The sequence below is a fragment of the Pelophylax lessonae genome (genome assembly GCF_965119305.1).
Source record: "Pelophylax lessonae genome assembly, chromosome: 4".
NCBI lineage: Eukaryota > Metazoa > Chordata > Amphibia > Anura > Ranidae > Pelophylax > Pelophylax lessonae.
The window spans coordinates 88120003-88136160 of record NC_138771.1 but is presented as its reverse complement, the minus strand read 5'-3'; the positions used below and the strand labels follow the sequence as shown (position 1 = coordinate 88136160).

The following is a 16158-nucleotide window of genomic DNA, read 5'->3' as shown; positions in this document are numbered from 1 at the left end:
GCCTATAACCCAGGGGCTATAAGTATCCAGCCTGTGTCCTGTACTGTACAATTACAGATAAACAATTTACCACAGCTATTTAAAATTTGGCTTAGTCTCCCAAATGGTTACTCAAATAGGAGTTCACACACTTTATGCAGCCCAGCTAATTTAACAAAGATTCTGATAGATGCTAAAATGTAACCTGCAGACTCCTCAAAACACAAGCTGCATTTACTATAACAATGTAGGGAATTTTTTTCAGGACAACAGACTTATTACTAAGCCTAGCTATTTTTTTTTTATCTTCTTAGCTGCTTATTGCTTTGATTTTTTCCTAAATTTTCTCATTCCCGTTTCTGACCCTCATTCGTAGTTCCTAAATAGGGATGGGCTTAGGCATGTTCGGATCGTAGTCCCAACCCACCTGAGCAATCACACCAGGAAGCCCTCACTGCACACTGCCAATCATAGGCAGTGAGGCATTTTCCGGCTGGCAGCTGCACATACACACTGCCTATGATTGGGGGTGTGAAGTGACGGCTCCCTGGTGGGATTGCTCAGGTGGGTTTGGACTACGATCCGAACACACCTGAGCTCATCTCTATTCCCAAACACCCACTATTACCAAAGCCCTCCCTCCCCCACTTGGCTCTACAAACTATTTAACCAATACAGATGTAGGTACAAAAAATGGCACAAGAAAAAAATTAGCTGTGTGCATTTTGTCTATTAGAGCCATCCAGGGGCTTGGTTTAAAAGAATGAAAGTGATGCAGCATTAAGTCTTCTCCTGACCCTTCACTGTTGACCAAAAAGACAACTGGAGAGAACCAAAGCAACAATGCTACATCCGACCTTTGTTTACTAAAACCAGTGACTGTATTTTACAGCGGTTGACTCCAAATCCTTCAATTCATACCCATCGCCACATGCATGGTCTTTGGACTACAATTTGAAAACTACAGCTCTAAACTGTGGCATATTTAAGGTTTCAGACACCATTTTACAAAATAAGGTGTAACATAAGTGATAAGAAAATGCCTACCTTTTCAATGCATCTGCGGAGTGTGTTTATATTCCTTACCCACCAACCAATTCCCATTGCTCTAAGTTCAGACCACTGTGGGTCACCTTTTTGAATGGCTGGAATCATGTTGATTAATTCTTCTTCTGCCTCCGAGTGAAAAGCCCATGCAAAGTGACAGGTTGATAACCCTAAAACATGAATACAATTGTTGAAGAAATGTTGAATAACTACTGGAATCTTAGCTCTTAAATGGGAAATACACACCTTATTCCCAAACAAGTGTACCCTCATGATGGTCATACACCCTTCAATTTTACTATCCAACCAATGTGCGATTTATTTAAATCAGAAAGCGATCGAACAGCCATAACTTCCCTTCCGATTGATTTAGATTCTGTCTAGATCAGATTTGATCAACCTGAGTAATTGAGTCATATCAGCAGGGTGTAAAATTTATAATAATTTAGTATCAACCAGCAGCACCAAAATGATTTTCTCATAAACTTGATTGTATTTAGATCGATCAAATTATGAGGTTGCATAGTGGAAACAGAAACACGATGGATAACTTGCAATCATAACTATCACTCAAATTATACTTCGTTGTGTGTGGCATATCGATGGATTGTGTTGTCAATTATCAATTATTACTACTGGAAGAGATCAATCTTTTATCAAAGCATGTATGGTCACCAATACAATAACAGTGAGCAGCTAATGTAAAATAAATCTACTGATTGCAAAATATACATGGCTGATATGCAACCTTTACCATTTTCCGTCAACAAATTGGGACAATCTTACTATTGAAATGCCCTTGTGCTTCGTGTCATCAGAATCTATATAAAAGTCAAAGAAGTTTTAGTGTTCTGATGACCAGGACAATAACCGATAGATTTACTTACTGACTGACTGACTGTTGTTTGGGGGGGCACGCCTGTTTATAAGCTTGCTCAGTTAATCAACCCAAGTCTAAAAAATTATGCTTTGTATGGAAGTCAAGGTAAATGCAGATGGAAAATAAGCACCTTGATGAAGCAGCTGAATACGATACAGTGGAGGCAGGGATGTTAGGAGACATGTGTGCAGTCGCATGGCCAACAGGTATCTTAAGCCACACTCATCAAGATTGTCACCTCCTGCAAACAAAGATTTAGACAAAGTTATATAAAAAAAATAACTGCAACTTGAAAAGAACGGCAAAGGGAGGCAGAAAAAAATAGTGCTATAGCCTATCAATGCTAATTGAGTTTGAGCTTCTAGACATTTCATCCTATTGTACTGATAAAAGCAGACCTGCTGCTAGTTGATACAGTTAACAGCCCACCAATGGTCTCAGCGTCAGTGTAAGAAAAAAGAATCCCGGCTAAAATTTCAATTTAAATGTGGCAAAGCCACCTTATCATCAAATATGTTGTTAATTTATATCAACATTAAAACTTTTTTCCTAGTTTTGATAAGCTATTAAAAAATAAAAACCTCTGTTGCTTTGTATTGTTGTCTATGTCCTGGCGGAAAACTTTTACACATTTTTCATGGTGGTGCTGGTCACAGAGACAGATGGTAAACCAATCCAATATATAACTTGGGTCACCAGCACAAGAGAAGAAGGGAAATCTAATAGGGACACTTAGTCTAGTGATAACCAAGAGAGGATTTCCCGGTTGTGTCTATAGGACAGGAAGTTAAAGGAACTCTCCCCAAAGGATCTAGGTTGTACATGGGCTAGGTCTTCTGCCTAAGACAAGTTTCAGCCATGCTCTTCCTTTTGAATGATTGGGGAAAGACTTCACACCATGAAGGGGCAAGGTTTAACCTATTCCTTGACTGCCCAAGTCAAGATGGAACCCACAGCCGTGGTGCTCAGGTTAATTTTAGAATGCACTAGAAGTGGATCCTTTTCCCAGTCAAGTAAATTAATGACGGTGATCAGAGAAATATGTAGGATCCCATTTCGGTTTCTGAAAATGTTACTTGCATGCTGATCTTGCTGATAAGCGTAACTGTTTTCTGACACAAAAAAAATGATATAGACATAGAATTCTGACAATTTTCTGACACTGGTTGCTGTATGCTTGTCCTGGGTCTGCAAAAAAATGACTGGAAAATTGCCATTGTTTAGAATGAAGCCCACATAATTCTCAGATATGTCTACTTTCAGCCACCAGTACATAGATGTATGCTAGTTGACAACTGTCTTGAGCCTAGGAGCACTTACAAGAACAGCACAGAAATATTCACATTCATGTACACTTGCTGTGGCCAGCTCTTTACTAACAGTGATGGGTATATTAAGGGGGTCTGGAACCGAAACATCCACTCTCTACTAATTATACAGTGATCCCCTGACAAAGTTGTGCTGATCAAATAAAGGTTGCAATGAGAGACACATGAAGGTTTTTACTGTTGATCACTTGTTCTGGAAAAAATATTTACTTGGCTATCATGCTGACTGACTTGGCTACCAATGCTTGGCATTGATATTTGCCCTCTCACTTCTCTCTTTCCTGATCCGCATACTTGCTCAGTGATTCACAAAGTAATTAAGCAAATGGGTTACAGCATATCAGTTAAAGTGTTTAAAAAAAAAAAAATAATAATAGAGATCCTGTTTCCTTATAGCAGGTTAAAAAGCACAGTTCTTGTGCGGTCTAACCTGCCCCTCTGGAAACTGTAAAAAACCTGGCTGATCCTGAAACTTCCTGTGCCCCCCTCTGTGTGCTGACCATGATAAATATGGCTAATGAGCCCTGACTACCGTTGTCTGCCTGTGCACCTCCATCATCCGCTGTGTCTCCTCTCTGCTCTCCCTCATCCTCTCCCCGCTCCCCTCCCTTCCTGTCAGCTTGGGAGTCCGTGTCTCTGTCTCTGCACCCCTGCTTCTGTTAATAAAAAAGTAAAATGTCACTGCCAGCCCCTCTCTTTTAAGCGCCAATCCTGTACTGTATAAGTGTTTGTAAGAAACAAAGCCTCAAAATACCTTTTTGTGAAGCAGCTTCATGCCGGTCACGTGACTCCCGGATGCTTTAATACTACAATCCAGGACTATAGCGGGAGGGGCCGAGCGGCCACGTGACTCCGGGTTGATGTAAGAGGGAGAGCTCGGCTCCTCCTGCTGTAGCCCTGGATAGCAGTAGCAGAGTGGCCAGGAGTCATGAGACTGGCTTGAAGATACTTCACAAAAAGGTATTTAGAGGCTTTGTTTCTTACAAACACTTATACAGTGCAGGATGGGAGCTTGAACGAGAGGAGCTGGCAGCAAAGCATAATTAAGGGTTACAAACCCTTTAGGGTCCAAGCGTTTTCAGAAGCTGGTCAGTAATGAAATCCCCCAAATTTCATTAAAAGAGAAGTTTGGCTTCTTTTTTTTCAAAAATTATACATACCTAGGTGGATCAGTCGGTCCAATGCTGCATTTGTCCCCCAGCGCCTCTACACTGAAAACTCAACGTTCAAACACCGCTAATCGCTCGGTTCTGACAGCTCTTACAGCAGAGTGCTGCTGATCTGCTCTGCCCCTTCCTCGCTCACTGGAGCGCTGGGCTGTAGAGGGGTGGGGATTGGCTGGCTCAGGCTCCCCGAGAGGCTGAGCAGGGTTTCAGTCCAGGCACCTGGCAGATCCCCACTTCCATTGTCATGATGACCCGGTGCCTGGACTAACTTCCATGACATCAGCAGAGAGCGGACTTCAGGCAGCTCTCTAATAAAAACAGGTCACAGGAGTGCAGAACGAACTGCACTCCTGTGATCCATAGGAGATGTACAGCCAAATGAGCTTTGGCTGGAATATCCTTTAATGACAAATCTATTTTGCATCATAAATATTTGCCTCCCTCTGCTCATAACAAAAAAAATTAATAAAAAGACAAATCACATGTAACCAGAAATCTTCTAGTGACAAAGAAGCTAAGGTGCCAGTCATTTACTTAGTTTAGATTAACACCTAGTCTTGCAATTTGTGTAATAAAATATCATTTTTAAATGTTCATTTCTAAACATACTGTATCTCTTAGAAAACACACAGACTATTCATTAATCCCTATTTATGGTGGTTATTTTGTGAGATGTGATTATTACCTGAATAGTTGTGATCTCTGCTTTCACCAAGCTCTGTGCTGGTTGTGGCCACCGTATCAGCAAGAGCCACTAGGAACATCTGCTCCAACCGTGTCAGACCAGGTAAACTAGAGTGCATGAGATGGCTTGAGAGTACGCTGGCATGCTCGCGGCCAAAGTAAGCAGGCCCATACTGAGAAAGGTTGATCACTTTGGATTTACCTTCTTTTTTCTCAGTTTCAAACCCAATGAAGTCATCCGTTGTTATATTCTGCACCTGGAACAAGTCAGAATATTGGTCATCGACTTTACTACCAAAACTAAGCTTTGCTTTCTGGGACATCTTTGTGGTTTCTTCAGGAGCAGAATATCCAGTATCCTTATCTGCAGCAACCAGAGCATATAGAGGTAATGGTGGTATGGAGTCGATCTCTGTGTAATCTCGTGTTCCATCTTTTCCAGTGATAATCATGTCCTTAGCCGTGCTGCCACTAACACTAATTGTCCGTGACAGGTGACGTTTTGGAGCTCCCTCATCTCCAGCATCTAAATCTTTAACAATTGCCACCTCCCCAGCAACGCATTTGACTAAATGTGAAAGAATGGCTTTGGCTCTTCTAACTTTTCCCAAGTCCATAAGCTCCAGCAGTTGTGTTGGATGATACTGTGGAAGAGTTGGAGAAAGCACATGAGCAGCCTCAAAAAGCCCCCCATCTTGAACTACAGTAGGACTACCAAAGACATCATCTACAATAGCTGCCCCGTCAATTACGCTGGTCTTCTTAGAGATCTGGACTGATTCAGACTGTGTTGCATTGTCTTCAGAGACCAAAATGTCACTGTTGCTAGACTTCAGGTTGTGTTTCCACTGGGCATATACATGCATTTCACAATCCATTCCAACAACTAAAATCCCATCTCTAACCCAGGACAAAGATACGGGCAATGAAGGTGTCCCATCTACAGATGACACCAAATCAATTGATCTGAGTAGCACCCATTTGGATTTTATGCCTTGTTTTATACTACCACCTAGTGGTAAAGTGATAACAGCAATGCCATCCTTGCTGTTGGTCTGATCGGTAACAATACCGGAAAGTCGTCCATACATAAAAATATTAGAACCAACACCGACTGTTAGTATATGAGAGCCATCCTCCTTTGAAACCCAATCCAAATGCACTAAATGCTTGATGTTGGGAACCAGATGTTTGTCTTTGTTTAAAAATACATCCGATTTAAAATAGACAAACAAATTGCTATCAACGCTCACATGAGGGTCAAGCATGCTGCCAACTCTTAACAAATCATCAAGATGAATGGTTTGCTCTAAGACCCATTCTGATCCTCCTGTGGATTCACATTCGAAGAGACACACATGCATAGAAAACTCTTTGGAGACATAGCCATTATGTTGAATAGGCTGCTTGTAAGCCACAGCAAGTCTTCCTGTATAAGAACAGCTCACTGCAACCGGCTTTCCTGCCACAGGTATGGTACTGCTGTTTTCCTCTCGCCCTTCGTTCATCAATGACCATTCTTTCCAGCAAAAGCTTTGCTGTTCCTCGTTACTTACACAATCTTGAAATGTTTGCACATTGCATTTCCAGAATCGCACTTTGTTATCTGAACATGTAGTAACCACTAAATATGGTGCAAGGCACACTGGGTAAATTGAAGAAGAGCTGAGATGACCTATGTGGATGGAAAAAAAAAAAAAACAACTTGGAGTGAGTTCTTATTTTATATTGTGAGAAATCGTATTCAATTAGATCATATAAAGGGCAATCAGCAGAGGAAAGATTAGGGTATTTTGAACATGAGTTACATAGTCTGGTTGAAAAAAAAGACACAAATCCATCTAATTCAACCAATAAAAGGGAAAAAAAATAAAATAAAATACAATTTTACAATCCTATGTATAATATAATCCCATACCCACAATTGATCCAGAGAAAGGCAAAAAACATAGCAAACCATGATCCAAATTGCTCCAGCAGGGGAAAATAATCTGATCCCTCAAGAGGCCATCGGATATTCACCGGATCAAGTTTACCTATAAATGTTAGTATCCAGTTATTTTATGTACATTTAGGAAATAATCCAGGCCTTTTCTTAAAAAAAAACCTTCTGAGCTAGACAGAAGCAGCTTTTGAGGGAGTCGATTTCACATTTTCACAGCTCTTACTGCGAAGAAGCCTTTCCATATTTGGAGATTAAATCTCCTTTCCTCCAGATGTAAAGAGTGCTCCCTTGTCCCCTGATGACCTAAAGTGAATAACTCAACACCAAGTTCACTATATGGACCACTTATGTATTTATACATGTTGATCACATCCCCAAATAATCTCCTCTTCTCAAGAGAAAAACTCAGTTCCTCTAATCTTTCCTCATAGCTGAGCTCCTCCATGCCTCTTGTCAGTTTGGTTGCCCTTCTCTGCACTTTTGCCAGTTCCATGAAATCCTTTTTATGAACTGGTGCTCAAAACTGAACTGCTTATTCCAGATGAGGTCTTACTAATAATTTGTACACATAATTTGCAAAATTATATCTCTCTCTCTCTGTCTGCAGTCTATAACCCTCTTAATACAAGAAAAGACTTTGCTCGCTCTGGAACCACAGCTTGGGATTGCATATTATTAAGCTTATTATCTACCAGAACACCCAGATCATTCTCCACCACCGATTCCCTCAGTTATCCTCCTCCTAGTATTTATGATGCATGCATATTCTTCGCTCCCAAGTGCATAACTTTACATTTATCAACATTAAACCTCGTTTGCCACATAGTTGCCCAATTAAACAGTGCATTGAGATTGGCTTGTAAGTTAGAGACATCCTGTAAGGAAGTTATTCCACTGCATAGCTTGGCATCATCTGCAAAGATTGAAATGGTACATTTTTAATCACAGACCCTATATCATTTATAAAGATATTAAAAAGTAAGGGTCCCAACACTGAACCTTGGGGTACACCACTGATAACCTTAGACCATTCAGAGTAAGAATCATTAACCACTATTACTGTTCCGGGGACAACCCAAAATTTGGGGTTTTCCTTTAATTTCACTCTTAGTGATAACAGTAAACATGACAAATAAAGAGGGTAAATCTTCCTAATAAGAGCAGAGACAGCAATAAAAACCTTTTTTAGAAATTCATCCAGCACCAGATCCATATGTTAAAGCAGAGTTGCACCCAAAAGTGGAACTTCCGCTCATCTGCTTCCTCCCTCCGTTGCCACATTTGGCACCTTTCAGGGGGGAGGGGGGGGGACCTGTTTTTGACAGGTACCCTTCCCCACTTCCGCGAGACAGCACCGCAGGGCGCCGTCCCTTGGAATTTCCGTCCCCTTTCTTCTTCCCCGTCGCCGAGCCATTGAGAACATGCAGCACGCTTTGCGCACACACAGTAGGGGACCAGCTGTGAAGCCAAAAGGCTTCATTGCCGGTTTCCCTTAGAGTAAATGGCGGCGGCAGCACGCGGCAACCAATCAGAAAATCGGCTGGGATGCTGAATCGCAGGCTCCCTGGACAGGTAAGTGTCTATATATTAAAAGTCAGCAGCTACAGTACTTGTAGCTGCTGACTTTTTTTTTTTACACAGCTGGAACACCACTTTAACTTCCTTAGTGGGGGAGCGCACCTCACTTGGGGACACCATCGACAACCATTAGATAAAAGAATACACATCGCAATTTAAATGAGGTGATATTGAAGAAGTCAGAAACTAATGCAGCCACTACATCTGCCACTGGTAAGCTGCAATATAGTAGGATTTTTGTCTTGCCTCCAAAATCCCTTTCCTAAATTACAAAATACAGAAAGGTATTCGGAAAAGTAGAATTACGCTGCATGTGCATTCACGTCCTTGAATTCTGTGACACATTCCCTATTGCCGCTTTTCCACTGCAAGGAACCGAACAGTCCGGCTCGCTTTTGCGCTTTTCCACTGCATGGTACGGTGTTGAACGGTTCGGTACGGTACGGCGGCGCTTTTCCACTACATTGAACCGAACAGTACGGCTCGCTTAAACAGTACCGCCTCAGTTGTGGTTCCAAGAGGGCCGTACCGGTACCATATCCCACAATCCTTTGCATGCAGCCTTGACTGTTTGTCACTACTAGCCACTGATTAGTCAGAGAATCGTTGTTATCCCACCCACTTACTATTCGTGGAAAAGCAAACCGTACCAAACCTTTTCAACACCGTACCATGCGGTACCATGCAGTGGAAAAGCAAACCGAGGCAAGCAGGGCCGAGCCGGTACTTGCAGTGGAAAAGTGCCATATGTTCTCCAAGTAGGCACTGCTGTGTCACAGAATTCACAGAGCCTGCCCTATCTGAACTACAGGGAAAAAGAGAAGGTTCCCCTGGGGGCGGGACTTTTTAGGCAATTGACCATCAAAGTAGTAAAAGTATATGCACAAATGTAAAACTATATAAATTTATTGAAAACATACAAGTGAGAAATAACATACAAGAATAAAAAACATTGAGTATAATATGTAGTGAAAATACATCACTGAGAAAACTATAAGGCGAGAATATAGGAGTCTCCCAGAACTAGACCTGATGCGTTTTGGGCAAAACCCTTTATCCGAAGGTCAATTGGGATACAATTCTATGTAAAAAGACAAATTAGTTCTATCTCACAAAAACAGTACTTTAGACAGTAAGAGAATATACATTGCATTTGTTGTCCAAAGAAAAATCTTTTGTGAAGGAAAAGACAAAGCGTAAAATATAAAAATCAATCAGTAATAAATAATACAAAAAAGGTATGTATATATACGCACCACTCGCCGAGTTTCCGGATGATTGCAACCGCATACAAAAAAGTGCAGCAGTCCAAAGAGTCTGTGGCGCTGAATAGGAGCGCACCAGTCAGGGGGAGGCGAGAAGACCGAGGGGAAAGAGGGAGTAGGAGAGCCAACAATAAATGGATCACATAAAATAAAAGTAGTGTTGTAGCTTATTTGTTGGTTTTATTATGTTTGGTTCCTCCGTGGCCTATCCTGCGAGGATCTCAGAGGGCAATTGGCGAGGCACAAAAGAGTATCTAAATAAAAAATATATAATAAAACATTGAAGAATGTTTTAAGTATAAATGAGAAAAAAAGGAAAAAATTAACATATGTATTGGAATGTGAGTAGGAAAAGAAAAGAAGAAGAAACGAAAGGGAGAAGAGAGAGGGGTGGGTGGTAGTGAGGAGGGGAGGGGAAGGAAAGATAAAGATGGGGAAAGGAAGAAAAGAACAGGGGGGGGGGGGGAAGAGGGAGGGAAAAAAGAAAAGAGAAGAAAGGGGGGAGGGAAAGGGAAAGAGGGGGAGGGGGGAAGGAGGGAAGGAAAACAGGGGAAATAGGTGAGTGGAAGGGGAAAAAAATGAATGTGGGGTGTGTGAGGAAAGATGGAGGAACCGAGGAGAAGGTGAGGAGTGAGTGCATGTGATGGTGCCAGAATGATGGGAATGAGGTGGTGAAAAGGAAGTGGTGGCTAAGGGAAGGGGAACAAGCGGGAGGGAAAGAAGAGGGAAAGGAAAGAGGGAGGGGGGAAGGGGGAGCAGGGAAGGGGAAAAAGGGGAAGACAAAAGAAAAAAAATGGGAAACACTAGGGAACAAAAAAGGGAAGGGTGGTGGAGAAAAAAAAGAGGTAAAAGAAACCGTGACAATTCCTGGTAAAAACCATAAATGTGAGGAAACCTCCACCACATGTGAAAAGGTGCAAGAACGGGGGGATGGTCCGATAGGAGTGAGGAAGTGATGGGGGTGTGAGAATGAGATCCACACAAGGAGTTATTTGAAACATAATGATGTATACCGACCTATATGTAAACGGAAAGCAACGGGAAGTAGTGAGGCTAGTAAGGGAGACATATAAATGATGTACTTAAAATCTGATCATAAAAGGCTCCATATCATGAAAAAAAAAGGGGTTTCGATAATGAAGTAGGATAAGCGAGGAGCCTTCAATAAGATACCTGTTGTCTGCGGTGGTGGTACGCTCTTCCCCCGGTGCGGCGAGATCCAATAGTGCCGTCCGCGCCGGTTAAAAGGACGCCTGCGCATGCACCGATGGACCCAATCAAGCGTGTCAACGCAAGGAGCCAATAGGATCCCCCGTGTCTGGAACGCACAGCCCCGTCCAGTCTGTCAATCGGACGGAGTCCTGCGCTCCAGGCACGCCGACCAGTGTTAATTTCGTCGACTAAAACCGACTAAAACGTTTTCGTCGACTAACACAATTCAGATGACTAAAATACGACTAAAACTAAAATGGCATTTTAGTCTTAAGACTAAAATATGACTAAAACTAAAATGGCATTTTAGTCAAAAGACTATAACTAAAACTAAATCGAAATTTGCTGCCAAAAATTAACACTGGTGCATGCTCAAAGCATAAATAATAACATATTAGATTTTTCACTCCAGGACCAGCAGTAGTATATAATGAGTTTGGAAATTGTAGAGAAATGCTTAAATAATGCATTACAAATTACAATTGAACTACACCCATTTGATTATAGATGACTAAAATTAGTTTTAGTCGACTAAAATGTAGGGCGTTTTAGTCGACTAAATTATACTGGAGTTTTAGTCGACTAAATACGACTAAAACTAAAACACTTGCAGAAGACTAAAATGGGACTAAAACTAAAATGCCATTTTAGTCCTAAGACTAAGACTAAAACTAAATTGAAATTTGCTGCCAAAATTAACACTGACGCCGACGCAACAAATCCTGTAGGGGAGAGTGAACCACTGAGTGGCGCTCTACCCTAATCAGGAAAGAAACAGGGGACAAGACAGAAGAAATCGATCCCGTCCCCTGTGTGCGTCGGGGGGATAGGAAGAAGCAAGCACGGAGGAACAATGGCAAAAATGTAATGGTGGGCCCCAAATGCAATGTTTACAAATATCAAATGTTGATAACATTCAGGCCCCGTTCACACTGGGGCGATCTGACTTCCCAGGGCGACCTCACAGGTTGCGGCGCGCTGCTCGCACCGCGACCTCGGAGCGGCCGGCACGGACTTCATAACATTGAAGTCAATGCAGGTCGCTCCAGGTCGTCCCAAAGGTCGCTCCAGGTCGCTCCTATTAGAACGGGTCCACAGCTTCTCTATGCCAGGCGACCTACGGCGACCTGTCAGACCAGGTCGCCTGACAGGTCACCCCAGTGTGAACGGGGGCTCATGATAAATCGTTGATGTGGTTCTAAAAAAAACGAAACAACATATATATATATACAAAAATTATGTCATATACAAGTATACAACATAAAGTGTACAAAATTGGATAATTGAAGCATATTACATGCCCAGCATTTTAGACAACACAAAAAATAGTAGTTAAAGGAACAAGGTAGTAAACGGCTCTCAATTAGAACTCCCAAAGTCACATATTAATAGCGGATATATGGATATCATTAAATGGATAAATCCCATTGGATGTCTCTCAAGATATCATGGCCAAAAAGGAGAAGGGGGAGGGGGGATGGACAATAAGAGGGGGGTGTAAAACCAAAGAGCATATTATTGGGATCTCTATTAGAAAAGTACACACTATATTATTAGATCCAATCCATTAGTCTTCAATGTAGATCTATGGATGAAGATGTTCAGGTGAACAGAGCATAGTGACCTATCTATGATCAAAGTCCCCTAAACTTTCTACAAGAGAGAAATTAAAAGAGGCCGATGTAGTTGCTTGTTGTATTAAAGAGGTTGTAAACCCATCTCACAAACTTTTACCTATAGGTAAGCTTATATTAAGGCTTACCTATAGGTGCTATAAATATCTCCCAAACTTGCACTGTTTAGGAGATATTTAGAGTGCATACTGCCGATGACGTCATCGGCGCATGCGCTCTGAAGGAAAGGCCACCCGTGCCGTTCCTTCAGAGTCCTGTGCCATGAACGGCGGCTCCCGCGCGCAGGCGCGAGAGTGATGTAATCGCGCCTCCGGCCAATCAGATGGCCGGGGGACGCGAACCCGGAAGCAGGACGGCCGGACATGTCGGCCGTCCTGTCGCTGAGCGGGCGGCACGGCGGGGGCTTCGTTTTAAGGTAAGTACTTCATAATGAGCTAGTATGCGATGCATACTAGCTCATTATGCCTTTCTCTTTACAGGGCTTTTTTTTCTCTATTTTTTTTAGGGACTTTACTTTCTCTTTAATGCATTTGATAAAACTTTATATATATGGTGTATATATGATGCGCTACAGTCCACCTACCATATTCTAGTTTAGTGTCGAGAAACTCAAAAAACCTCACCACTAGGAAACGTCTCTAATCAAATTTTATAAGATGCACCCCAACAGATACCGCCAGGACTATGTGTGTCATATGGGTAAAAATTAAAAACTTTTTTATGAAAAGAAGATCAGGGAAATCTCATGTACGAGTATTATTGTGAAAGTTTTAAGGTTCCCAACTTCCTGAGGAAAAGCCCTCTAGGAATGGTTTGAAGTTGATACGGTCATTTAGGCATGGCGGTATAGTGGCCTGTAGGTAGTAAATCCATTTGGATTCCCTTTGAAGAAGGGTCTTGTCCCAGTCTCCTCCTCTGCTGCTGGGGTGCACTCTATCCAAGATGGTAAAATGAATGTATGGAAATATTCCATCATGGATATCACGGACATGTCTCCGGAGAGGGAGATCCGGGTTACACGTCCGCATATTAGAGATATGGCGCTGAGCTCTTTTGATAAATTCTTGTTTCGTCTTACCGACGTAAAAGCACCCACAGAAGCAGAGGAGGAGATAGACGACACCTATGGTCCTACAGTTGGCGTAATGCGTTGGTCTATATTGTTTACCATTAGGTAACAAGATGTTATTATTAGTATTCATGTACCTACATAGATTACATCCCTGCACCTGAAGGTGCCCGGTCTTTTGCAGGGGTCACATCTATATTCAGCCACGAATTAGCTATAATACAGTAGGTGATCTGTGGTCTGTCTGAGATGAAGGCGTTCAGATTTGGATCAACTGTAAGAAGATGCCAATGCTTGTTGATAATTTTATGTATCTGTCTGTGTTGTTTGGTGTACTTAGTAATAATGCGTGTTGGATGAATGGTTGGACTTTGAGAGTCAGATCTCTTTTTGGTTTTGAAGATGAGGTCTTGTCTAGTTGGTAAAATCGCTCTAAGGTAAGCTTTTTTAAGACGTGCATGGGAGTACCCACGTTGTAGGAGTCTATTTCTGAGGCCATCCTCTTCAGTCTTAAAAGAGGACTCATTGGAGCAGTTTCTGCGAAGGCGCAGGTATTGGCCATACGGTATCAACCTAATTAAAGTGTAGGGTGGGAGCTTGTAGCATGCAATATGGTGTTAGCTGCTGTAGGTTTGCGGACAAGGGTAGTCGAGATATGACCCTCTTTGTCCTTCTTGATTGTGAAATCCAAGAAGTTAATGCAATGTGTATCACATGTCATGGTAAAAGTTTAAGTTGTATGCATTGATGTTCATATGTTTGATACAATTCAGCAATGTTTCTTTGGTGCCCGTCCAAACCCTCAGTACATCGTCGATGTAACAATGCCAGGAAAGTATGTGACACGTAATTTGAGACCAATGTTCATCTGACAGAAATTAACTCTCCCATTCCCCCAGGTACAGGTTGGCGTACGATGGGGCACAGCAAGTCCCCATCGCAACGCCCTGTACCTGGAGAAAGTGGGAGCCATAAAAAGAAAAAACATTGTGCGTCAAAATGTATTCTAGGGCTTGTAGGATAAAGTTGTGTATTGGTGGTGGGTCGTAGTTGGATTGTGTTAGGACTTGACTAACAGCCCGGATGCCCTGCTGGTGGGGAATGGAGCTATTTAAAGCTTCCACATCAATTGCCACCAGCAGGGCATCCGTGGGTACGTACAAGTCTTCAAGTATCTGAAGAAGATGGATAGTGTCCTTTATGTAAGAGGGTAGGCTTTGGACAAAAGGAGATCGTTTATTGTCGATGTATTTGCTCAAATTTTCAGTAATGTTGCCTTTTCCCGACACTATGGGTCTCCCGGGGGGATAATGGGTGTTTTTATGTACCATGGGGAGGCTATAGAAAGTTGGAACCTTGGGGTATTTAATCCTGATGAATTCCCAAGTGGGTTTGTCCAAGATGTTAGTTAAATAGGCATTGTCGACCAAGGTATAAAATTCAGTATAAAATGTGTCAATTGTCTGTCTAGAAATTTTTTTGTACAAATTGGTATTATCCAGAATTCGCTGGCACATATTTTTATACTGATCATTAGACATCACCACAATATTTCCGCCTTGTCCGAAGGCTTAATGGTAAGGTGAAACTGTTTGGATAGGGTATCAAGGGCAAGTTTCTCTTGGAAATTAAAGTTCGAGAGGGACCGCAAGGGTTTTAATCTTTCAATTTCAGCGGAGGTCAGCATTACAAAAGCAGCTAAGTTGGTATTTTGGTTAAGAGAAGGAAACTTGTTTGATTTTTTATGAAAAGGAGCAGCTTGCACGCAAAGAGGTTCAAATCTTTTTTTTACTTCAAATATGTTGAAATTCGTATCGGGGCAGAAACTAAAGGCCCTTACGTAGAAGCGATTTTTTGTATGGTGTTAGTTGGTATGTCGAAAGATTGATAATGTCACTGTCGATATATTCACGTGGTATAGTGGGTTGATGTTTAGAGGAATGGTCAGTTCATGAGGGATCATCGCGAATTGTCTCCTCAGGGGCCATGGCATGTCTGAACTACAGAGGTGCTGAGAGGAGGAGTTTCAGGAGGCGGAGTATATGAATTACTATACAAGTACCATGGGATATGTACTAGTCCTTAGAAACCAAGAGTAAACAGCAGAGAAGCTGCAAAGCATGCAGGGAACCCAGGAAGCTGTGGAAACAAATGGCCAGCAGACAGGGGAGCAATCAACATTCGCAAGTAAGATTTTTCAAGATTATATTAGAATAACAAAAAGGTAAATTTTGGCTTACAAGTAAATTCCTCATCTTGGAATATGGTACATGATAAAGAGCAGTAGTCATAGACCATGGGTTAATATGCAAATTACCTTCAGGTGATTGGACACTGACAAAATATTATTAGGGCCATACCTAGTGCACAC

At 41.9% G+C, this 16158-nt stretch overlaps 1 protein-coding gene across 7 annotated transcripts in view; it reads right to left on the bottom strand.

The window, feature by feature from the left end:
* Nucleotides 1-16158, bottom strand: part of DMXL2 (Dmx like 2) — a 429248-nt gene that overhangs the window by 188776 nt on the left and 224314 nt on the right. For all 7 annotated transcript variants that reach the window (XM_082252816.1, XM_082252819.1, XM_082252821.1 and 4 more), the window contains exons 18-20: nucleotides 5086-6759; nucleotides 2037-2147; nucleotides 1027-1196 (exon numbers count right to left, since the gene is read on the bottom strand). In XM_082252816.1, the coding sequence (XP_082108942.1) occupies nucleotides 1027-1196; nucleotides 2037-2147; nucleotides 5086-6759 (1955 nt within the window). The remainder of the gene's footprint in view (nucleotides 1-1026; nucleotides 1197-2036; nucleotides 2148-5085; nucleotides 6760-16158) is intronic.